The 23,394-nt window shown below is 41.6% G+C and overlaps 2 protein-coding genes across 4 annotated transcripts; both read left to right on the plus strand.

Annotated features, from left to right (window-relative positions):
- Window positions 1-1,846: 1,846 nt before the first annotated feature.
- SEC13 (SEC13 homolog, nuclear pore and COPII coat complex component) lies at window positions 1,847-13,009 on the plus strand. Its single transcript, XM_053378104.1, has 9 exons — window positions 1,847-2,032; window positions 3,660-3,704; window positions 5,045-5,160; window positions 6,346-6,497; window positions 7,408-7,541; window positions 8,223-8,356; window positions 9,422-9,542; window positions 11,459-11,605; window positions 12,236-13,009. The coding sequence occupies exons 1-9, from the start codon at window positions 2,030-2,032 to the stop codon at window positions 12,344-12,346; spliced, it is 963 nt and encodes a 320-aa protein (XP_053234079.1). The 5' UTR covers window positions 1,847-2,029; the 3' UTR covers window positions 12,347-13,009.
- Window positions 13,010-14,460: 1,451 nt separating this feature from the next.
- Window positions 14,461-22,255, plus strand: GHRL (ghrelin and obestatin prepropeptide). 3 transcript variants are annotated; one of them, XM_053378108.1, is made up of 5 exons: window positions 14,461-15,826; window positions 18,745-18,893; window positions 19,004-19,117; window positions 21,020-21,128; window positions 22,195-22,255. In XM_053378108.1, exons 2-5 carry the CDS (start codon window positions 18,786-18,788, stop codon window positions 22,212-22,214), a joined length of 351 nt encoding a protein of 116 aa, XP_053234083.1. In that variant the 5' UTR covers window positions 14,461-15,826; window positions 18,745-18,785; the 3' UTR covers window positions 22,215-22,255. The 3 variants fall into 3 exon arrangements, with proteins under 3 accessions (XP_053234083.1, XP_053234082.1, XP_053234084.1); XM_053378107.1 differs by lacking the exon at window positions 14,461-15,826 and adding an exon at window positions 16,440-16,675; XM_053378109.1 differs by lacking the exon at window positions 14,461-15,826 and adding an exon at window positions 18,297-18,533.
- The last annotated feature ends 1,139 nt before the right edge of the window (window positions 22,256-23,394 follow it).

Below are 23,394 nucleotides of genomic sequence, written 5' to 3' on the forward strand. Positions count from 1 at the left end.
CCTGAAAAATTTGGCATAGCTAAACCTACTGAAACAAACTGGCTTTTGTAGCAAAACTCTGCATAGGACCAGATTGCCAACAGGGATTTCAATGGGAAAGTATTGCTGGGTCCTCTTGCCCTCCCACATAACCTTTCTTGGTAAGCCATTTTTATTTCTGTTGTACAGATGCGTAAGTGCATGTAAGACCAATAGCCACAAACCAATTTTCTAGTGGCAACTTACACTAGCTCTGTGACTGTTTTAACTTGTATCTAGAATCTACTTACCTGGCGTCAGGTACTGTACATACCCCTGCCCAAAGAACATGCTTTCCCAGCGCTTTCAAAACTTTCTCATTGCAGGTAACAAACTGAAAATATTTAATGATTGCAAACAAATAAACCACTCTACTCTTTGAAATGAACATTAACTGCTACTTTTTTGCTGATTTGTGGGCTCAACTTTCCACATACGATACAGCTTACAGTACACAAAACTGTTCAGTGTGACTTTAGTATTTTGTAGGGATAAATTTACATTTCTATGGGAAGCAATATATAATATGAATTTGGAAAAAATATGAAAAGACTGTTTACAGACAGTCATCTGAACACAAGTTCTCTTATTCTGAAGAGTCTTTGGTGAGGTACTTTATCAAAAGCTTTTTGAAAGTCTAAGTACACAATGTTGATAGGATCATCTCTATCTATATGCTTGTTGAAAGTTTTGTGAGGCAGGACTTACCCTTGCAGAACCCATGCGGATTCTGCTTCTGCAGCACTTGTTCTTCTATGCTTGGTAGTTACATCTTTAACGATACTGTCCACCAATTTTCTCACAACATATATTAAACTAATTGGCTGGTAATCTCTCAGATTCCCCTGCTTTCCAGTCTGCACGTGTGGGGCTGATAAATTTTATATATACAGTGGTACCTTGGGTTACATACGCTTCAGGTTACATACGCTTCAGGTTACACATTCCACTAACCCAGAAATAGTGCTTCAGGTTAAGAACTTTGCTTCAGGATAAGAACAGAAATCAGGCTCTGGCGGCGCAGCAGCAGGAGGCTCCATTAGCTAAAGTGGTGCTTCAGGTTAAGAACAGTTTCAGGTTAAGAACGGACCTCTGGAACGAATTAAGTACTTAACCCGAGGTACCACTGTTATTTTCTGGCAAAAAGATCAGCAATCTCCAGTGGATGCCATCCAGACCCAGAGATTTGAGAGCTTTTCTATTGCCAAAAAGTCCTAGAATTCTTGCAGTGCTATTTGCCTCAGTTTCTCATTCTTGAATAAGTTCATTCAGGCCCAGAGGTTGTATCCTACATCTTCTGCTGTGAAGAAGAAAGCAATTTCAGCTTCTCTTGCATACATTCACTCCAATATACAAATGCATAGCCCATTTTTAGCTTCTTAGCAGCAGTTATGAAGCAAGTCACGATTGCCCTTGGGAGCCAGGGAAGTGTATTTGTAGGTGGGAGGCTCAAATGTTGTTTTCAGCCACTGTGCTCACTTTGAGTAAGTCACCCTTGCCCTACCTCATAGGGAAATCGCAGGGAGTTGGGTGGGAGAGAGGAACAATGCCAGTGTTAATTTCCTTTGTGGGGAGAAGGGCGGCGTGAGAGCACGAGGAAACAATTATTAATTTTACAAAAGTTGGAACGGGAGCTGAGCGAGAACAACCTGAAGCAGCATGGGGGGGGGGGCTGAGGTGGAATTTGAACTCTGGGCTCCCCAGAGACCCGCCATGGGCACAGCGCTCGCAGGTGCCAGCGGCTGAATTAACAGAGAGAACGGAGTGCCAAGGGTCAGGGGCGGCGCCAAGGGAGAGCGGCCTCCGCCCGTGAGGAGCCGATGGGAAAGGAGGGCGGAACGAGCGGCAAGCGGAACCTTTGAGCGCTCAGCAGGAAGACCGTTTTTTCCCCGGCCGGGAGGCCTTCGTCGTGGGACGCGCGTCTCGGCGGCGGTTTGCCACGTCTGTGAGCGGCTGAGAGCGAGAGAGCGGCTGCTGCAGCTGGAGACTCCCCTCCGCCCCGGCCGTCACCATGGTGAGGGGGCGCCCCGAGAGGGATAAAGAGGGGCCGTGGCCCGCTTCCCGCGCTGAGCCCTTCGGGCCCGGCCTTCCTAGCCCCCGGCGCGGCTTGCCCAGGGGATGGGGGTGCCCTGGGCGGGGGTGGGGAGGACGCGCTTCCCTGGTGCTGGACGTGGGGTTGCCCCTAGTAACGGGGCATCCTCGCACGCCTTTTCCCAAGGGATGTCAAGCCTGCGAAGGGTGCCCACCGCCGCCACCCACCACACATGGGTTTTAGGGAAGCTTTTAATATTTGATGAATTATTGTATTTTAATATTTTTGCTGGACGCCGCCCAGAGTGGCTGGGGGAACCCAGCCAGATGGGCAAGGTATAAATAAATTATTATTATTACAGTGGTACCTCGGGTTACATACGCTTCAGGTTACATATGCTTCAGGTTACAGACTCCACTAACCCAGAAATAGTACCTCAGGTTAAGAACTTTGCTTCAGGATGAGAACAGAAATCATGCTCCGGCGGCGTGGCAGCAGCAGGAGGCCCCATTAGCTAAAGTGGTGCTTCAGGTTAAGAACAGTTTCAGGTTAAGAACAGACCTCCGGAACGAATTAAGTACTTAACCTGCGGTACCACTGTATGTTTGATTGATTGATTGATTGATTGGGGGGGGCTGGCTCGGGGGAAAGAGCCGTCGCCCACTCCCGGGCTGAGCCCCATCTCCTGAGCAGGCCACATATTACCCAACAGGGACACCCTCGTGTACTTGTTATGCCCCTGTTTTCCCATACAAGGGGGGTCAGTGAGCATGACACACACACCCGGTTTTACGTCAGCGAAGAATTGGCTTTTCTTGTTTGCGTGTGTTTACTTTCGCAGTAGCTGCACCGCTTTAAAAACATAAGGTGCCTGTTAAGAACAAAGCCTACCCAAGGTCTGGGTCAGCTCCAAAGGGTCTGGTATCTTGTCTCTAACAGGAAGCCCATAGCCAGGACATGAAGGCAGTAGTGCTTAGCGCACCCCCCTGCTCCCACATTAACAGACGTATTTCCTGGAGGTTCCATTTAACTGCCATATTCAATAGCTGCTAAAGGATCTATTGCCCATGCTTTTGCCTGGTTCCCCTTTAAATAATCTAAGTCAGAAGACTTACCCCAAGTGTGGGGCCTGATCCAGCCCTCCCGCTTCCCCGGCTGCTGCAAAAAGAAGAAAAAAATAAATAAAGTTGGTAGTGCTGGGGTGAATGGAGCCCAGTGCCTATAAATATGTGGTGGATAAAGCTATCAGGTTTTACTAGTCATGGTGCTTATTTAATCTCTAATATCAGAGAGAGTTTGTCTCTGAATTAGTTGCAGAGAATCATGGTGGAAGTTCAATTGTGCTCATGTCCTCCTTGTGGGAATATTACAGAATAGGTATCTCACTGGCCACTGTAAGAACTGAAAGCTTTGTACACATGGGGATGCTGCAAAGTCACCTGAGGGTTAAATCAATTTCAACTTTATGGACACCCACTAAACAATGCAGTCAAACCTTTCATAAAAATATGAAGCAAAAGATGTTGGCATGTTTTAATCATTGAGTGAAAATCTAGGGTCGGACTCTATTATTTATTTTAAAATGTCTTGCTGTATATTTTCCTACTAGGTGTCTGTAATTAATACAGTGGACACTTCTCATGAGGACATGATCGTAAGTATTTGTTTTTTTAAAAAAAAATCCCCTCAAAAAAGAAAGAAATCGTAATGATTAACATTATTTTAAAAGAATGAAGTAAATGACAGAACATTTGTCCTAAGCAACTGTCTTAAAGGGACCACCTATTTCAGTTGTGAGATGAGCTTGTAAGCAGTGGTGGGAATGGTAGGGGCAAAGTGGAATAGCAAGCTTGAATCCAGGGAGAGAGTTGAGCATGCTGTGGCTAAGTTCCCTTTGGATTTTATGTTTAGGAAAAGTTTTGCTCAGTGACCTTTTTAATAGAACCAGCATTTTGTTGTATATAGAGGAGGGTGATACAATGCTTTTTATGCGTTATGGTTTTTGGAAACTGTGACAATGAGCAGAAAATGCTTTTTTGAAAAAGAAAAAAAATATAGCAGTAGGAGCTATATGGCTGAGTAGGTTAAATGCAACGGAGGAAGGCACAGCCCATCGGCATTACCTGCATTACAATTTCTTCCACAACTGTGCTCTGTCATAATTCCCATTTGTGTCAGTCAGGACTTAGTGTTGTGTACATCTGGTGTAAAAAGCTGTTAATGGCAATCTTGCTACAAGCTTTATCCAGGGTAAATAATGGATACTTTCTGAGTGAGTAGTAAGTAGCTTTCCAATCCTGCTCCTACCATTAATTTAGTTGACTATTTGGTGCAGGTACTATTCTACAGTGGTACCTCAGGTTACATACACTTCAGGTTACATACGCTTCAGGTTACAAACTCCGCTAACCCAGAAATAGTGCTTCAGGTTAAGAAATTTGCTTCAGGATGAGAACAGAAATTGTGCTCCAGCGGCACCGCAGCAGCAGGAGGCCCCATTAGCTAAAGTGGTGCTTCAGGTTAAAAACAGTTTCAGGTTAAGTACGGACCTCCGGAATGAATTAAGTACTTAACCCAAGGTACCACTGTATATTATTGCAGCTTAGCCGTGTTGTATCAAAATAGCAGATAATATTGTGGCATAAAGTTAACATGACCTTCCCAATAATTCTAAACTGCTTTATACTCACCATCCTTAAATTTTACCTATTCCCACTAGAAGCTGAGATGGTCAGGGCAATTTCTGCCTTCTTTAGACTCTAGCCCCGTTTTGCCTGATAGTCATCACTATCTCAGTCTGGTACGATATTGGCTGCATTTGGGTTTTCCAGGAAAATGCTGTGTGATCACACTTTTTCATCGTACTGCACTGTGATATTCCTCATTTTACACATTTGGATTTGTTGCTTTTGAGATTTTAAAACCAGTTGTATTAATTAATCAAGCAATCCAGAATTTATAGATGATCATGAAAACTTCTTTATTACTTCTCAGCATGATGCTCAGATGGATTATTATGGCATGCGGTTGGCAACTTGTTCCTCAGACAGATCAGTGAAAATATTTGATGTAAGGAATGGAGGGCAAATTCTCATAGCTGACTTAAGAGGGTGAGTCAATTAAAGACAACATAATCCTATGACAAATTCCCCATTTTCAGCTTCTGCTTAAGGGTACAATTAATGGCTTTGGGGGCAGAGTGGTAGAAACTTAATGCGCAATTTTCAGTTTGCTTGATAATGTCTTCCTTCAAAGCTGTTTAACAAAACACTTCTTCGAAAGTGTATCAGTTATGATTGGCTAAAATAAGCCTCAGAATTACTTACACATATTTTGCAATTTTCAGTTATCACAGTCTGAGGGAGGGAAAACCTTTTTCTTTCAAGGGTCGCATTTCTTTGGGGGTATCTATTGGGACTGCATGCCAGCACAAACTCCTTTTCTGACACCCCTTTCCTCTCCCTCTCTGTTCTACTGTGCCTAGCACACTGCTAAGAGGGAGGGACAGATCACTCCCACAGGGGGCTTTCTCCCCCTCCTTTCATCACTCTACCAATTTCAGCCTCCCCCCCCCCATTTTTCCTCTCCTTGCCAGAACTCCTTGTCAGTTCAAATGCAAGAGGGTTCTCTCCTCCCCCTCCATTGATCTGTCTCTTTAATCTCCCCCTCAATCTGCCCCCATGAAATTAGACCAAGGACTGTACAAAATTAATCTAAGGACTACACACAACTGTCAGGCTTCATGTTCCCCATTCCTAATTTTCTAGGAAGGGGAAGGAAATTTCAGCATACAATCATCAGGATAGTGGTGGGGCAGAGGAAAGAGTGAAAGAATGAACAGCACAAGAGCTGTAGTAAAAGGCATTGGGCATAATGAGTACTACCCTTGGTTGAGGAACTAGAGAGCTGAAATATTTATTTTAGAAGAATTTAGGTGAAAGGGATTTTAAAAGAGGAAGAAAATTCTGTGGAATTTGTTGTTAATTTGGGTGATTTTTCCAGCAAATCCCTTGCCCCTGTTTCCCAGACAGTGACTATTTTTGTAACTGAAAATTCCATATATTTCCCTTTAAAAAGGTGTACTAATAGGTACATACTCTGAAAATTTAAAAATAAAAACATATGGAAAGATACTGAATTTCTGGCTACAAAATATCACTTTGATATTTTAGTGGTAATATGTATTCACAACTGAAAATATTTCCATGACACTGAATGGCTTGTAAATGCTCTTGATAATAAAGTCTTGGTGCACTAATATCCCCCCCCCTTCAATTCCTTCTGCTTTTTTGTAGACACGAAGGCCCTGTTTGGCAGGTTGCCTGGGCTCATCCCATGTATGGAAACATCCTGGCTTCCTGTTCCTATGACAGGAAGGTTATTATCTGGAAGGAGGAGAATGGTACCTGGGAAAAGGCACATGAATACACAGGGCACGATTCTTCAGGTACTGGCTGTTCTTCCTGCTAGCTAGCTGAGTACAGTCGTACGTTGGAAGTCGAACAGCCTAGTTCTCGAATGTTTTGGCTCCCGATCAAAACCCGGAAGTGACTGTTCCGGTTTCCAGACATTCTTTTGGAAGCTTCCTGCAGGCAATCGGAAGCCGTGCTTTGGTTTTCGAATGTTTTGGAAGTCAAACAGACTTCCAGAACAGATTCCGTTCGACTTCCAAGGTACAACAATACTTAGTTGCTTCAGTTATAATTTTCATGCATTGATTAGAGACTTCATGCAATCATGCTGGTCCTAGATCTTTGTTTGGTCTTCCTTAATTGAGCCTACTGAGCTTCTGTTGCATGTCGGTTGTCCTTTTCTGTGTAATGCTCTATTAAAGACCGAACTTCACAGACAGTGAAAGTAAAAGAATTTATTTAGGAAACAAAACCATACCGACTGGAATGGTAATGGCATTTTATTGCTTTTTGTTATCATTCTGATTGTGAGCCAGTTTGAAAGGATCTTAGTCCTGGAATGCAGCATAAAAAACCCCCACATCTGTGGTGTTTTTTCTGTTATTACAATGCAACTGTCTGCTATCAACCCCATTTCCAGATGTTACATTATACTAATTTTGGTGAAGCATTACTAGGATCAATAAACTATGTACTGTCTTAAGTGCAGTCAGAGAAATCTACCTTGGTACCATCTAAAATTCCTAAAACTTAGTTGCTATTTAAAAACAAAAGCTTTAAGCATAATGTGACAGACTTTTAATCCACCTAACAAGCCTAGGCTTCTGCTCTGATTGCCTCAGTCACTGCTGACAGATCTATTCAGGTCAAGGTACACATGAATTCCCCCTCAACTTTTAAGTAGCCTTTATAAATAATTCAACCAATTTTTGTGTTTTCTGGCAGTGAATTCCGTATGTTGGGCACCACAAGACTTTGGATTGATCCTGGCTTGCGGCAGCTCTGATGGGGCCATCTCTCTGCTAAGCTGCAGTGGTGATGGAACATGGGAAGTGAAAAAAATCAGCAATGCACATACAGTGAGTAATTTTAATGGGATTCTTTCATTGTGTATTTCAGATATGGATGTTTATTTTAATGTCTGTGCAACAATTTTATTCTTTGTAAACTGCATAGAAACCTGTTTTGACATTAAGTTGCATGTAAATCAATATATAATAATCACAATTTTGTTGCAGAAAGTTTTGCTGCTCTGTAGTACTGAAGATAAAACGAAAAGCCACTTTGATAGAATGTCAGATGTCCAAAAACATAGCTAATATGTTTACATATGGGAAGGCCCATACCCCAGTGCATATGTGGAAGAAGGCAGTCCAAAGATCAGTTGCTGATGTTTCCATTTAAGAAAATCCTGGTAACAGGACTGGAAAATATGTCTGCCTTAAAATAAAATAAAAAACAGAGAGCTGGTGCTAGTACAATAGGCAGTAGCTGTCTAGATCGTCTGGCAGTGAAAGGCAGTTTCATAAGTCCAAATAAATAAGATGAAAAAGTTGGCATTGACTCAGGGCCTTCATTTCTCGACATAATTATACTGTTCTGTTTAACGTGAAAGTATTCAGAATAGCATGATAAATGGTATGCTTAGTATGCTACTTCAGCAAGTATCCTGTCATTATGTTAGTTGTGTTAAGAAATATTTGGATGCTTGCTTTGGCTACAAATAGGAAGAAACTGCATAAATTTGTGTTCTTGCATAGATTGGCTGCAATGCTGTTAGCTGGGCCCCTGCAGTTGTACCAGGAAGCCTTATAGAACCGCCGTCAAGCCAAAAACCAAACTACATTAAGCGTTTTGCATCAGGTGGCTGTGATAACCTTATCAAGATTTGGAAGTAAGTTGTCCTGACAAATTTACCTAAAGCCTTCCTATAAGACAGACCTTTCTTTGTATTTCCTCTTTTCAACCTCCCCCCACCCACACTCCTTCCAAGGTATTAAAATTGCTTAAAAGGCTTTATTTCTGACTAACCTCGCTCACTTTCGTTCCAATATGTGCATCTGTGCATGCACATCCACGTCTTGGAGCCCAAATGGCTTTATCTGGAGTTTCAAACAGCAGCTGTCTTCTGAAGAGACTTACAAAAAATTACCTCCATATTCACAGGCAGCTTCAAATATGGCATGGGAAGCTGCTGTTTAAAACAGAAAGTCCTGCAAAACCCTTATGTTATCATTGAAGTGGGTTGTCAGAACAAGGCTTTATGAAATTCTTCTCCTTTATGTATCCTGGGTATAGGATCAGCCCGTTATTTGTAGTGTTGCTTTGACAGAATGGCTGTCCCAGCTTTAGGTTTTTGCTCTTGTTTTGTGGAAGGTTAGCATTTTTTATTGCTATTACTGTTATTATTTAAATTTATATAGTCATCCGTAGAGCTCAGGGCATTTCACAACATGAAATTACTAATTACTAATATAAGAACGAAAGCAAACCAAGAATCCCCCCCATCCCATGATACATTTAAAAGGACATGGGATGTCAATCAGCCAAAGGCCTGCTTGAAGAAAAACGTTTTCACCTGGTGCCTAAAGGTGTATAATGAATGCACAAACCGAACCTTCCTGGGGAGAGCATTCTACAAACAGGGAGCCACTGTAGAAAGGGCTTGTTCTCATATTGCCACCCTCCAGACCTCTCATGAAGGAAGCCCATGAAAAAGGGCCTCAGAGGATGATCTCAGGGTCTGAGCAGGTTCATATGAAGAGAGGCAGTCCTTGAGTTATTGTGGTCCTGAGCCATTTAAGGCATTATAGGTTAAAACCAACACTTTAAATTGGGCCCAGGTAACTTGCAGCCAGTATTACAACACTATAATAAGCTTCTGCATGGGAAATAGGATGAGAAGATGTTTTGTTTTGCTCTTTCTAAATTTGCACCTTTCTCCCTCGAATCCTGCCAGAGAAGAAGATGGCCAGTGGAAAGAAGAACAAAAACTTGAAGCTCACAGTGACTGGGTCAGAGATGTAGCCTGGGCCCCCTCCATAGGCTTGCCAACAAGTACTATTGCCAGCTGCTCACAGGTAGAGATTGAATGGAGTAAATTATATACAGTTACTTTTCACATAACATTTAGCTACTATAGGCAAAGAAAGCTCCTGAGCCCGCCACCTTCTGCTTAGAAGCTGTGGTTGGATCCAGAGATTCTATAAGTGAAATTCAGCTAATAGAAAGTTATTTGGAAGATAGGTTTGGGGAAGAGAGAGAGGTGGTTTTCACCAATTCTTCCCTTCCCCTGTATCTCCCCAAAATCAGAGTACAGTGGTACCTCGGGTTACAGACTCCGCTAACCCAGAAATAGTACCTCAGGTTAAGAACTTTACCTCAGGATGAAAACAGAAATCGCGTGGCAGCGGCGCAGCAGCAGCAGGAGGCCCCATTAGCTAAAGTGGTACCTCAGGTTAAGAACAGTTTCAGGTTAAGAACGGACCTCCAAAACAAATTAAGTTCTTAACCCGAAGTACCACTGTAGTGTGGAAAGTGGTGCAGAGGGTTTCAGGAAGAAGGGGAGATCAGCAAAAATCACTTCACCAATCCTTCCTCCTCCAGGAGTCTCCACTAGATCTCAGGCCCTACACCAAGTGGAAAGAGTCTGCATCTGACTGACTTTTTCAAAAAATCATATATTTTAGTTTCACTTTATTTCATCTAGCAAAAGATGTATCACTGATCTATAAAATTCATAATCTAAAAGTGCATTTGCTGATTTATCAGTACAGTGGTACCTCGGGTTACATACGCTTCAGGTTACATACGCTTCAGGTTACAGACTCCGCTAACCCAGAAATAGTACCTCGGATTAAGAACGTTGCTTCAGGATGAGAACAGAAATTGTGCTTCGGCAGCGCAGCAGCAGCAGGGGACCCCATTAGCTAAAGTGGTGCTTCAGGTTAAAAACAGTTTCAGGTTAAGAACGGACCTCCGGAACGAATTAAGTACTTAACCCGAGGTACCACTGTACACTACTGACAAGGCATATACATCCAACAGGCTAGTTTGGGTAGCTCCGCAATAGGTAACTGATTCAAGCTTGCAGGAATTCATTGTGGCGCAGTCCTTTCTGGGCTGTACCACATAGTCTTCAGATTTGGGGATGCATATTTGATGTGCCATGTAAATATATCTATCTCTATCTATCTATCTCTATCTATCTATCTATCTATCTATCTATCTATCATCTATCTATCGATCTATCTGTCTGTCTGTCTGTCTCCCTGCATACGGAAAGCTGGCATGTTAACAGTGATACTTATTTATTTAATACAGTCATACCTTGAGTTACAGATGCTTCAGGTTGTGTTTTTTCATGTTATGGACGAGCCGAAACCCAGAAGTACCAGAATGAGTTACTTCTGGGTTTCGGCAGTTGCGCATGTGCAGAAGCGCCGAATAGCAATCCGTGTGTGCACAGACGCGGCACTGTGGGTTGTGAACGTGCCTCCCGCACGGATCACATTTGCAACCCAAGCATCCACTGTAATAGTAAAAATAGTAAAAGTAAGCCTGCCATGTTCACTTGTACAATGGCACACTTAAAGTTTGAAGCAATATAATCCAGGTAAAACCTATCCAGGGATGGGGAACTTTGCCCTCCAGATGTTGTTTGACACCAACTCCCACCAACCCCTGCCAGTAGGGCCAACGGTCAGGAATGATGGGAATTGTACCCTCAATATATTATTATACTACAAGTTTCTCACCTCTGACCTCTGTAAATATGCTAATGTCTGTAAACTTGCTTGTTGGAAATGTATACAGTATTTTTATGGGCCAACAATTACGGGCTTCTAAATGGTGCAGCCACATGCCTTTGGGATGCTGCCTGAGTGGTTCTGAAAATAAGATGCCCTTGATAAGGAGGCCTTGCTGTATTTAGTGCTGAATGTGAGCTTGTGTGAGCTTGCCCTTGTCCTTACATCTTTGCTTGTTGTTTTTCTAGGATGGCAGAGTTTTTATCTGGATGTGTGATGATCCCTCTGGAAATTCATGGTCACCAAAATTGCTACACAAGTTCAATGACGTAGTCTGGCATGTTAGCTGGTCCATTACTGCGAATATTCTTGCAGTGTCTGGAGGAGATAATAAAGTGAGTGTAAAGCATTTTATTCTTATACTTTCAGTCACATGGCCATATGCAGGTATCAATCTAACTAGTTCTTATGCTCATGAGATCCAATTTTTTCAGTTCTGATCCTTATTTGTAGTCAGAGAATAAACCAGCTTCCCAATTTGGATATATAGGGAAACTAAATTAACAAAAGGCTGCAAGTCTTGCACCTCAATGTGAGAAACAGAGGAGGAGAGTGCACAAACCCAAGGTTTGCTCTTGATTTATTAAGATAAGGCTTATTATACCAAGATCATCATATCTAAACCAGGCCTATATCTTCCTAGGTTCTAGCAGTAGGGGGGGGGAATCTACTTTTTCTAGAAGTTTAATAACTTTTTTAAAAGTTAAAAACAGACATCAGTTAACCATATTTTCACTAAGTTGTATTGACTTTAGCAATGTTGGAAGAACGTGAATTTAAACATTAGCTTGTCTTGTGTGAATTTAATTGAATCTGTTTGGAGTGGGAATACTGTGCTGCCTCAAATATGGAATGACTGGCAACTATTGGCAAGGGGAAATTTTCAGAATAAACTCACGTTGCCAAGTGCAGTGGATTCTAAAACCTGGGCAAGAACTAAACACTCTTATTCTGATCTTTTACAGGTAACTTTATGGAAAGAATCTGTAGATGGACAGTGGGCGTGCATCAGCGATGTTAATAAGGGCCAGGGAGCAGTATCTGCTATTACAGAAGGGCAACAGAATGAACAGTGACAAATGGGTTAATATCAATCCCAAATTATCAATGCAAGGAAATAGACATGATTTTTACTACTTTTCTTATTAAACCAAATTTATTTGATCTGGCCCAAGCAAAGCTAACGTTTCAGGAAAGCTATACATACCATAGCATTTTGCCTTAATTGACACTTGGTAAAATTCAAGGCAAACTGTACATCAAAAGGTATTGCTCAGTTGCAGTGAGATTTTTTCTTTTTCTTTTAAGCATCACTTCATTTTCTTCATTAATTTGCTGAGAAACTCTCGATAAGCCTTCCATTAGCTCCTCTCCATTAGGAGGAGAGGAAAAGTTTCTATGGATCAGTTTCTCTCCTTCAGAATGACTTGTTTTACTTACTACAGTCTTATTATCCTTTAAAAGCCTGGTAATGTTTTCTCTTTCAACAAAAAGAAAGAAACTCTGCATCAGATACCTAATACAGAATTTGAACTTAAACAAGAGAGATGGAGACTGCCATTTAAACATGGAGAAGGATTACCAGAAATTCAAAGTTGCTTTTGTTCTACAGTTTGCCCTTCTATTAGTCGCAAGTACTTGTGAAATTGACCTCCAAAATATTATCAAGCTAATAAACTCTAAGCCACTTTGTGTACCTCTTTTTGTTTAAAAGAAAAAATAAAGTCTGATCAAAACAATCTCAACTGTTTGGAAAGAAGGCTACTTTCTTACAGAGGTTATTTTATATATTTCCTCCCCCTGTAAATATGTATCATCAAGTTATTGGTCCAAAGCTTGATTTTCCTTTTGCCCAAAGGGTTACTTCATAAACAAGTAGAGTGAAAACAGCAAGAGCTTAAGAAGAGCAAAATCTGCGTGTGTGACAGGGAAGGAGATGGGGCAGCAGTAAACACTGACCGAGGCAAAAGTATTAAGAGCCAGATTCGAGGACAGCAATCATTTCTTAAGTCTATTGTCTTTCAAGCAGGCTAGTTCTTTTCAATCTCCTATTCTGCTTTGGTCAGATATCATGTGCAGTAATGTGTCTGGAGTTTTAGAAGGGTATCAACAATCTGGAATGTGTACAGAGAACGAAGCCAAATGAAGGTGAGGAGTCTGGAGAGCAACTCCTCCAACTTTTCACCATAGAAGAGATTATTCAGATGTGATATGATGACTATCATACAGATGTTGGAGCCATTTTTTTCTGATGCTCCAGAGGGTAGGACCTGAAGCAACAAATTTAAACACTGGGTGAGTTTCTGTCTGTCAGTTGTAGGAGTGAATTTCCTATGTCAGCACAGGGTTGAACTACCATACTTTTCTGTGTATAAGACTATGGGTTTTTTTTCTTTAAAAATCATTCTAAAAAATGGGGGTCATCTTATACATGGGTAGTGCATAGGGTGGACGTTTGGTTGCTGTCTCGGCTATCATCAGCTATTGTGTGTGATTGGTTGCTGCGTCAATGGGTGGTGTTGATTGGCCAACGCTCTGGCAGTTGGGTGGGCAATTGACAGCTTCTACTGGTGATGGGACAGACAGGAGGTGGATTTTGAGATGTGTGTGGGTGAGCGATTTTCAGCAATCCCCCCCCAAGTGCTCAACAACCTGTGTGCCATCTCCCCCCATTTTCTTAAATTTGAGTCCCCAAAATGGGGGTGTCTTATAGATGGAAAAGTACGGTAGTATGAAGGCTCTACCTGGTGCAAAAAGCTATGGATAGATTGCTGATGGGGACAGACATGTCACTAGCACATAACTGAGGCGCTCAAAAGCTTGCACTGGCTGCATACCAGGCCTGGTTCAGGGCTCTTGGGTTAATTTACAAGGCCCTTGACAATTTGGGTGCAGGATACCTCAAGGACTGTCTGATTCATTATAGCCCTGTCTGATCACTGAGGTCTTCAGGGGAGTCTCTGTTAGTGCCCCCCCCATGGCAAGGATGCCCTCAGACCTTGGGGGGGGCACGGACTATATTTTTGAAGAAGGGAAAAGAAGAACAAATTCCTATGCCCCACAAATAACCCAGAGGTGCATTTTAAATAAAAGGACACATTCTACTCATGTAAAAACACACTGATACCCGGACCGTCCATGGGCTGGATGTAGAAGGTAATTGGGCTGGATTCGGCCCCTGGGCCTTACTTTGCCTATCCATGGCTTATATCAGGCTTCCTCAGCTTCGGCCCTCCAGATGTTTTGAGACTACAATTCCCATCATCCCTGACCACTGGTCCTGCTAGCTAGAGATTATGGGAGTTGTAGGCCAACATCTGGAGGGCTGAGGTTGAGGAAGCCTGGCTTATATCCACCAGCAGCTGTGCATTCATGTGGGTCTACTTTTATGGAACTCCATTCCAGCTGCGACAAATAGGCCCCTTCCCTTTTTGAACATCTAATGCCTACTGAAGCCTTTTATTCCAGCAGGCACTTTAACTGATGTTAATAGTTTTCACTGATTTTTATACTTCTTGTGTGTTATCTGTATATCACTTAGAGAAGATAGTAATTGAGCAGTATATAAATTGCTTGAGTTGTGAGCAGATAAGTGCCTTGTTCAAATCTCCCCTCTGCTGTGAACACACGTGCAATCCTATGCATGCGCACACAAAGGTAAGACCCCTTATGTTCAGTGGGGCTTCCAAGAAACTGAGCATAGGATTGCAGACATGAGCAACTGCAGTGTTAGGCTGAACAGGCTCCTGTAAGGATTTTGATATAATGTATGTGATGTGTTTTGACCACTTTACATCCCTCATAATGCCCTACGTACCCAAGCTGGCTACAATTATATTAAAACAATATAAAAGCAAATCAAGCCACAAAGCCAACGATAAAAGCAAGAGCAGATAAGATCAGCAACAGCAAAATAAACCACCCTGGCAGACTGGCCTGTCTAAATTCAGATGACCTTCACTGGCTGGTGGAAGATCACCAAAGAGCTGGCTCAATGGGGGCCCCCAGAAAGGGAATGTCAAAGCTGCTGCAAAATTTGCTATAAGCATTATTTGTACGTATCTCAGATTTGAGTAGTTTTCTCCCTTTATAGATGTTGGCTTAAACACTTAACAACTGTAACATTCTGTTTCACTGGGGGGATAAATATTAAGGCCAGTATTTCCGAGAACACTTATAGCTCAAGCTATTATGTCAGTGCCATAGCAAAGAGAGATGCTTTCAGCTGATAAATGTTGCCCTCTTGCCCCTCAAACCCAGCCCAAAGCGAATGCTTTGTTTTAATAGCAAAACCTTCACAAAAGGTCAGGTTTACTTGTTACCTTTCTGTCTACAGTTTCCATCACTAGCTCAGAATCTCATCACCCAAGCCATATGTCTCTGTTTTTTTTTTAATGGTGTGAAAAATGGAATGGAGAAATCTACCATGTTGGAAAAAGTACAAACTTCCCTCCCTAAAGAGGGAGGCATATTTGCCAGTGTTGTGGTTGTACCCTAATATTCAATTTTTAAAAACCCACCTATGGTGCTGTGGAACATATTAGGCACTTTGCTAGGTAACATATTGGGTACATTAAGGGTCTTTACTAGAGTGTTCTGCTGCATGAAAAATGATTTATTGCCTTCTGTTGGTAGCATGATTTGCAATCCTACTTATCCTTCAGTTCAAAAGAATTTACTTCCAACAAGTAAGCTTAGGATCACAGCCAAACTATAAGAAGTAACTGGGAAAAGCCAATAAGTGCTTTTTGAGTAGTTTGGATCAATTTAACCATATTGAAACTATCACACAAACAGGGAAGCGAAAGAAGAATATGTAGAATTTTAAGTTTCCCACAAAACCAAAAAAAAATGTTCTCTAGCTAAAAAAATTATTTATATTTTTGTCATATGGGTAGCTAAATATGTTGTAGATACTCCTCTCTTCAAAGCAGTTCACAAAAGCACTGCAACTAAAAAATGGCAACAAAATAAAACCAGCATCATTTGCAAGGAGGGGGGAAATCTGAAAACTAAAAGCTAGGTGATTTTTTTGACAGTCGTAACAGCATGTCAAAGGCTTAAAAGCATAAGGCCCAAATGAACTTCGCTACGGTGAAAATTGGTTGTGGCAACAGAAAAGTCACGGCTTCTCCAAAATAACCCTGGGAACTGTAGTTTGTTAAGGCCTTTGTTAACAAACTACAGTTCCCAGGATTCTTTGAGGCAAGTTGTGCCTTAAAGTGGTATAAAGAGTACTGTACTTTAGATGCATGGTGTGGATGTGACGCCAGTCTCATGGTGCATGCAGCTGTAGCTCTGAATGAGATTGGATGCAGAGCAAGGCCCTAATGGACAGGCAGGATTCTATGGGAAGAGGTGGTGCTTTCAAATATCCTGGCCTCATACCATTTAAGATTTGGGAGGTAAGAACCAGCAGGTAGAAAGGGTACATTACACTCCTACACACCATGATAATGATAATTATTCTGATTGCCGCTAGATCAACATGGCACAACCCCTTCCCATCCCACCCACCACTCTAGTGAAGTAGTCTCCAACTTTTTCAGACTTGAGATCCACCTTCAACCCACACTTTGCATTTGGGAACCCAATTCTTAATCAGACCATATATTTGTATAGTGTTAGTGCTGCTGTCTGTTGTGAACAACCTTGGATCACATTGTGAAGTGGGTCCTGGTCCACCTGTTGAAGAGCAATGCACAAAAGGAGCAGCAGGAAGGGGAGGCAGAGAGAAATGAGAAGGAACCAGACTAAGGCTTGTTCTGGCTCAACAGATAATGATCTCAGAGGATCTCTAGCATATTTCCCCAAAACTGGATTTTTGGAAGCCGTCAACCAGTGCTGCAGGTTCAGGAAGAAGGGCATTGGGAGCACAAGAGTGAGGAATTAATTTGCATCGTATTTCTGTGTGGAACGTTCCATTTATGAGGATATCTGTGGGGTAACAAGTCTCATATAACTAACCTGCTAAAATCTAATTAATGCATTTAAAGGTTAATACCAGAGTAAGATGTCATGCCAGGCTTAGCTATATCACTTCCCTTACCTTGGGAGGAAATAGGTAATCAAGCCTATTGTTTCTCCCCAGTCTACCTGAGAAGCTCAGCATGTGAAGAGGTTTGAGCAGGTTGCTGCAGCTCAACTGCATGGCTCTTACCAGCCATTCTGGTGTTCCTATATCAATCATTTAGGAACTTTTACCACTTTGCAACCAAGCAAGTTTTATTGCCTGTGCAACTTTTCTGAATCTGATCTTTGGATAGTTTGTAAACCATTTTTTAACTTGCCAAATGTGTGGTCATTTCCCTATGCTGGGGTAAGAGGGAGACTTCTTTTTAAGGGGACATTTTGGAACTCAGAGGGGCATATTTTAAAGGTCTAACTGCCTATATTTCCACGTTTTGTTTTGTGGCATGTTTTGTGGCTTTAAAATCTGCACTAGGGTTCTCTCACCAAAGAATAGTACTTGTCTCAAACTTGGATCTTGCCATCCAGGAATTCTCATTCTCTCTCTCTCTCTCTCTCTCTCTCTCTCTCTCACACACACACACACACACACACAGACACACACACACACACACACTGCTTTTTTTCTTAAAAATTGTTTAGGGGTACAGTGGTACCTCGGGTTACAGACACTTCAGGTTACAGACTCCGCTAACCCAGAAATAGTACCTCAGGTTAAGAACTTTGCTTCAGGATGAGAACAGAAATCACACGCCGGAGGCGTGGTGGCAGCAGGAAGCCCCATTAGCTAAAGTGGTGCTTCAGGTTAAGAACAGTTTCAGGTTAAGAACGGACCTCTGGAACGAATTAAGTTCTTAACCAGAGGTACCACTGTACTCTCATTTTGACTCAAGAAAATCACTATAGTGATTTTATAGTTCAAATTGGGATTCACAAAATGTTTAGGGGTATGCATCCCTCCAGAAAAAAGCACTGTGTGTGTATGTGTATATGTATATATGCGTGTGCGTGTGTGTATTTGTGCCAGCTGTATCTTATTATTTTACCCTTGCAATATAAAAATTCTTAGACAAATCAAACAGATTTTCCCCAAAAAACATTAGATTCTTGAAGCTAATGCATCAAACGCATTTCCTTATGTTTACTGTTTAACTTAATTGAAATGTGTTTCCAAGGAATGCCTAATACTACTTGGACTGAAAGGTATTATGTACACAAAGCAAACATTACTGATGACTATTTAAAGGCTTTCAACACTGCTCTCCATGAATTCATATGTGCTGGAAGTATTGGGTAAGACATTTTTCTACCTCTTGCTTAGCATTGTTTTACATTGTTAAAAACGTTATATACCAAGTTCATTAATGTATGGGGATCCTGGCTCTATGTGCCAAATTTTATTATATGATGGACTAATCAAAACTTTAGCAGTTCATGTGACTTGCCTATTGAGTTTAAAATAAATAGTTTATTTTATAATGCACCAGTTTTCTTCGTGTTGCAGGTTGATACAGCTTGAATCACAGGCATCTTTTAAAGACAACCATGTTTATCAGAAACATGGTGGTAGGAATGCTTCTTATCTGTTCTCTTTGGACAGAGACCACCACAGCCGGTTCCAGTTTTTTAAGTCCCGAACAACCAAAAACTCAGGTAAATGCTGAACATATCGCTACGTCCCCACACTGATACTTTATCAAAAGGTGTTTCATCCTGGACAGTTAATCATTTGCCTATTGGGTTTGCATGTGATTTGTTTTTAGCAGCGAAAAGTCTCCCCAAAACCTACAACAAAGTTTCATCGCCGAGATGCAGAAACATTTTTGGATGTTCATGGAAGTGAGACTGAGAGAGACAGCAATGAAATAGAAATAAAGGTAACTACTCCATAAAAAGGTAAAGGGACCCCTAACGATAAGGTCCAGCCGTGGCCGACTCTGGGGTTGCAGCGCTCATCTCGCTTTATTGGCCGAGGGAGCTGGCGTACAGCTTCCGGGTCATGTGGCCAGCATGACTAAGCCGCTTCTGGCGAACCAGAGCAGCACACGGAAACGCCGTTTACCTTTCCGCCAGAGCGGTACCTATTTATCTACTTGCACTTTGACATGCTTTCGAACTGCTAGGTTGGCAGGAGCAGGGACCGAGCAACGGAAGCTCACAGGGATATGATTACAGTATGGGTAACCCAAAGGGCCCGAACCTTGAATCTTCTATGTTGCGTCTCGGATCTCTTGCCTCTTTCTACTCACTTTTAAAACTTTTATTTTTCATTTGCTTACAAGGCAGATAGCGGTTGTAACTGAAGTCTTTTTAGTATTTAGTATCTAGCCACTGAACAGGATTCTTATTTGCAGCAAGAATGAGATAATGAAGGACAGGACCCAGAAACTACTCTCTGTGTATAAAAACGGGACATTCTTTACCACCTAATTTGGTATTTAGGTTTTCCAATAACCTTGAGAGAAGAAGGTACGAACAGAAGAGTTGGATAAGCTTTGCTGATAACTGGCTGCTTTGCATTCTTGCTGTGTCTGAAACAAAATAATGTCCTTGTGGCATGGATAAACTATTTCTGTGGCTCTCTGTATATACTGACGAAATAGAGCAGGGTCTGGTCTGTCTATACAGTCTTGTCATACAATGTCCAGGATAGTGTCAAATGTCTGTTCCCAGAATGTCTGTTCCCAGAATGTTGTGACAGTATCACAGGGCCACCACAAGGTACAATAGGGATTTCCAGTCTCTCTTGCACCAGAAACACAACAAAGTCATGCAGGGGTAAGGCGCTATGTCTGCAGAAATGACTTGTGCACTGCAGATGAGGTTGTCCTTAAAAATTGTTTCAGACTGGTTTCTGAAATGGAAGCTCTTATGTGGCAGCTTCCCACACAGTTCTTAACCCTTCCATATTGGCCACAAAGCTCCAAATGTAACAAATTATAAATACTGGAAACTAGGCCCTTTCTTCTAGAAGTAGGTCCAGTCCTCCCATTAGGCAAACTGAGGCAGCTGCCACAGGCAGCAGGTGCTGGTGGTGCACAGCAGCACTCCCATGGCTGTTCTTCATAACCCCTGAACCCTTTCCTTTCTGTTGAAAGACAGAGGTTCAGTGGAGGATGTTATCCCTTCATTAGTGTTGAAATAAGATTCAGTTTTCAGTCCAGTTATCTTTTCATCTTGTCCCCTGCCTCAGGCAGCAAAATGTTTTGGGCCAGTCCTTCATGGAAATCATTTGTACACATAGATTCTGAAAAAAAGGTTAATGACCAAGCTACCTGGTGAGCACTTTGTAATTTGGATATGAATGCTCTTGCCTGGTTTTTCGGAGGCCAACTAGTTCTTTGGCTATTTTAGGCTTTAATAGCGGATATAGAAAACAAGTATTTAGTTCTATAAATATTGCCTACAAAGTGTAATACAGTGGTACCTCGGGTTACATATGCTTCACGTTACATACGCTTCAGGTTAGACTCTGCTAACCCAGAAATAGTACCTCGGGTTAAGAACTGTGCTTCAGGATGAGAACAGAAATTGTGCTCCGGCGGTGCGGCGGCAGCAGGAGGCCCCATTAGCTAAAGTGGTGCTTCAGGTTAAGAACAGTTTCAGGTTAAGAATGGACCTCCGGAATGAATTAAGTACTTAACCCGAGGTACCAATGTAGTCTGGGATGGTTTTATATTGTGTTTTTATGTTGTGAACTGCCCTGAGTTGTGTGGGTATATGGTAATAATAAATAGTAGTAATAAAGTCTAACCTTAACGTCCTGCAACTTTCCTTAGTTCACTGTTCCCTTTGATATTGGCATGAAAATCTCAGAAGATCAGTACAAAGACTATGGCCCAATACTGGAGAAGCTTCTGGAAGACATACTTGTTGAAGGCAATAAAGGTAACATTTCCTCATTCAAGGAACCAGGGTTTTTACCCAAATTCAATCCACAAGGTATTTGGAGATCAACTTAAATAATAATAATAGTAATAATATACCACGTATAACACATTTTGAATATCCTCCCCTAACTACATCAGTCCATGCAGTGATAAAACAATGACATCAGCAGCAAAGGCAACTCAGTGCATTCCCTGCTTTTGTACAAGCTGTAGGTTCCTTTCAATCTACTTGATAAATACCTCAGCTCTGTTTCTAGCCCAAGTCATCAGAAATTAAGGCTGCACACAAATGCACATCTACATGGGAACAGAATTTGCTTGAGTAAATTATGCTTAGGATCTGGTTGCACACCAACAATCCTAAATAGTTACTAGAGAATATTCCTCTTAAACAAGTGCTTCCAAGTAAATACGCTTAGATAGGAGGACTGTATGCACAAATATTTTAGGATTATGCATTCAGAACGAGAAGGGCACCATGTTTTTTATTTGTAAATCTTATACATTTTCAAACCCATGTCATGATTTAATCGTATTTTGAATGTATGGGACTTGTAATCTTTGTGGCAAAATGAACTCCAGCTGTTATCCATCACAATGGAAAACAAACCTATTTTTATGTTCCAGATTGGAAGTGATGGTGGTGTAGGGGACCCAATCTAAACGAAGCATAAGGCTCAGGAAATCCTGTTGGCACCCCTGTAGGGTAGCACTCCTGCTAAAAGACCAAGTGTTCTATCAATGAAGTCACCCACTAATGCAACAAGACTTCTTATGTGCTTGTCTATATCTGACCCAGTGGGTTGGGGAAACCGCCATAACTAAGAACAGATTCCAGAATTATTATTATTAATTTTTTTTGCTGAAGCATTCTCTACCCACTTTACTGCTATTGATCCCATGGAGTTAACACTTTAATGTATGGGGACAATATATATATGTATATAGCTTCTCATGTCTACCTTCATTCATATATTACTTTCTCTATTAACAGGTAGAGCCTTAAAAGTCATTGTACATTAACATAGCTTTTTATATTAACTACTGCCCTGTTGACCTTTCAGAAAGCCAAGAAACACAGTGAAAAAACAGCTGAAAATTGAGATGCTGGATGCATAACAACTTTACATTCATGCTTTGAATTCTACTGCTTCAAATCTTACTTTATGCTATCTGACATACCTAATAAATGCCTTTATTACAGAACGTTAAAAGCATATCTGGCAACTTATTGGAAGATTCTGTGATGGCAAAGCTACAGAGTTTTTTTAAGAAATAAAATATGCAAATTAAGAGGGTTAGCGGAAAGATTGTAATCCGGGGAAATAGCTGGGAGACTAGAATGAATTTAGCTGGATACTATTGATTGCCTCATGCATTTGTTGCAGGAGAATAGAATATCTGAACTTGTGTTTATTTATCAGTTTCTAAAACAGAGTGGAATTAAGTTTAAGGAACTATATAACAGCGAAGCAAGTAACACATTCTTTCATCAAAGGAAGTACTGTGTTGACACTAGGGAATACAATTGCTACCACAAAAAAGGATGAGGTTCCTGTTTATTAGCTATGATCCGGATCGCAGGCATAACTCTGCAAAGAATGACTTTTTTTTGCTATGTTGCATGCATTTTAAAAAAGCTGGTCAAGGGACTCCTAAATTCTACTTCAAGGCAATTGAGCCACATTAGCATATCATGCTAAACTATACTATGTCCCATGCAGACATGCTAGCTCCTAAGAAGATTGCAGCCTGGGCTTTTTAGGTCAGTACAGCATGGCAGCGAAGCCAGTTTGGCTTAACATGCTGTCCAAACCTGGGTTGATAGTTATGGTCTTTCCTTCTTAACAATGTCTTGTAGTCGAGGTTTGTCCTATGGTTAACCCTGACCCTACAGATTGTGATTAAGGAGGAGAGACCTTAACTATATTTCTGGATGAGAACACCACACTGCTAGCATTCTGCACTGCCCTAAAAAGCCCAGGGAGGAGCAAAGTGGGTTAAGTTCCTCTTCACCAGGACATAAGAACCTGCTGGATCAGGCCAGTGGCCCATCTAGTCCAGCATCCTGTTCTCACAGTAGCCAACCAGATGCCTGTGGAAAACCCACAAACGGAGCCTTATCACAAGAATACTCTCTTCTCCTGTGGTCTCCAACAACTGATTTTCAGAAGCTTAGTGCCTCCAACCAGAGAGCCAAATCATTCATGTGTTTATAGTAAGCCAAATCGGGAGTTGAGGGTTTCAAGATGTCAAACAGCTGG

The sequence above is a fragment of the Podarcis raffonei genome, chromosome 2 (genome assembly GCF_027172205.1).
Source record: "Podarcis raffonei isolate rPodRaf1 chromosome 2, rPodRaf1.pri, whole genome shotgun sequence".
NCBI classification, from domain to species: Eukaryota; Metazoa; Chordata; class Lepidosauria; order Squamata; family Lacertidae; genus Podarcis; species Podarcis raffonei.

What these genes read in the sequence shown, in the direction of transcription:
- SEC13 (XM_053378104.1), top strand. An exon ending in AAATCAGCAATGCACATACA is followed by an intron (nt 7,542 to 8,222) that starts GTGAGTAATTTT and finishes GTTCTTGCATAG; the next exon opens with ATTGGCTGCAATGCTGTTAG. An exon ending in TGTCTGGAGGAGATAATAAA is followed by an intron (nt 11,606 to 12,235) that starts GTGAGTGTAAAG and finishes GATCTTTTACAG; the next exon opens with GTAACTTTATGGAAAGAATC.
- GHRL (XM_053378108.1), top strand. Translation starts at nt 18,786, where the DNA reads ATGTTTATCAGAAACATGGTGGTAGGAATGCTTCTTATCTGTTCTCTT. An exon ending in CCGAACAACCAAAAACTCAG is followed by an intron (nt 18,894 to 19,003) that starts GTAAATGCTGAA and finishes ATTTGTTTTTAG; the next exon opens with CAGCGAAAAGTCTCCCCAAA. An exon ending in ACTTGTTGAAGGCAATAAAG is followed by an intron (nt 21,129 to 22,194) that starts GTAACATTTCCT and finishes TTGACCTTTCAG; the next exon opens with AAAGCCAAGAAACACAGTGA.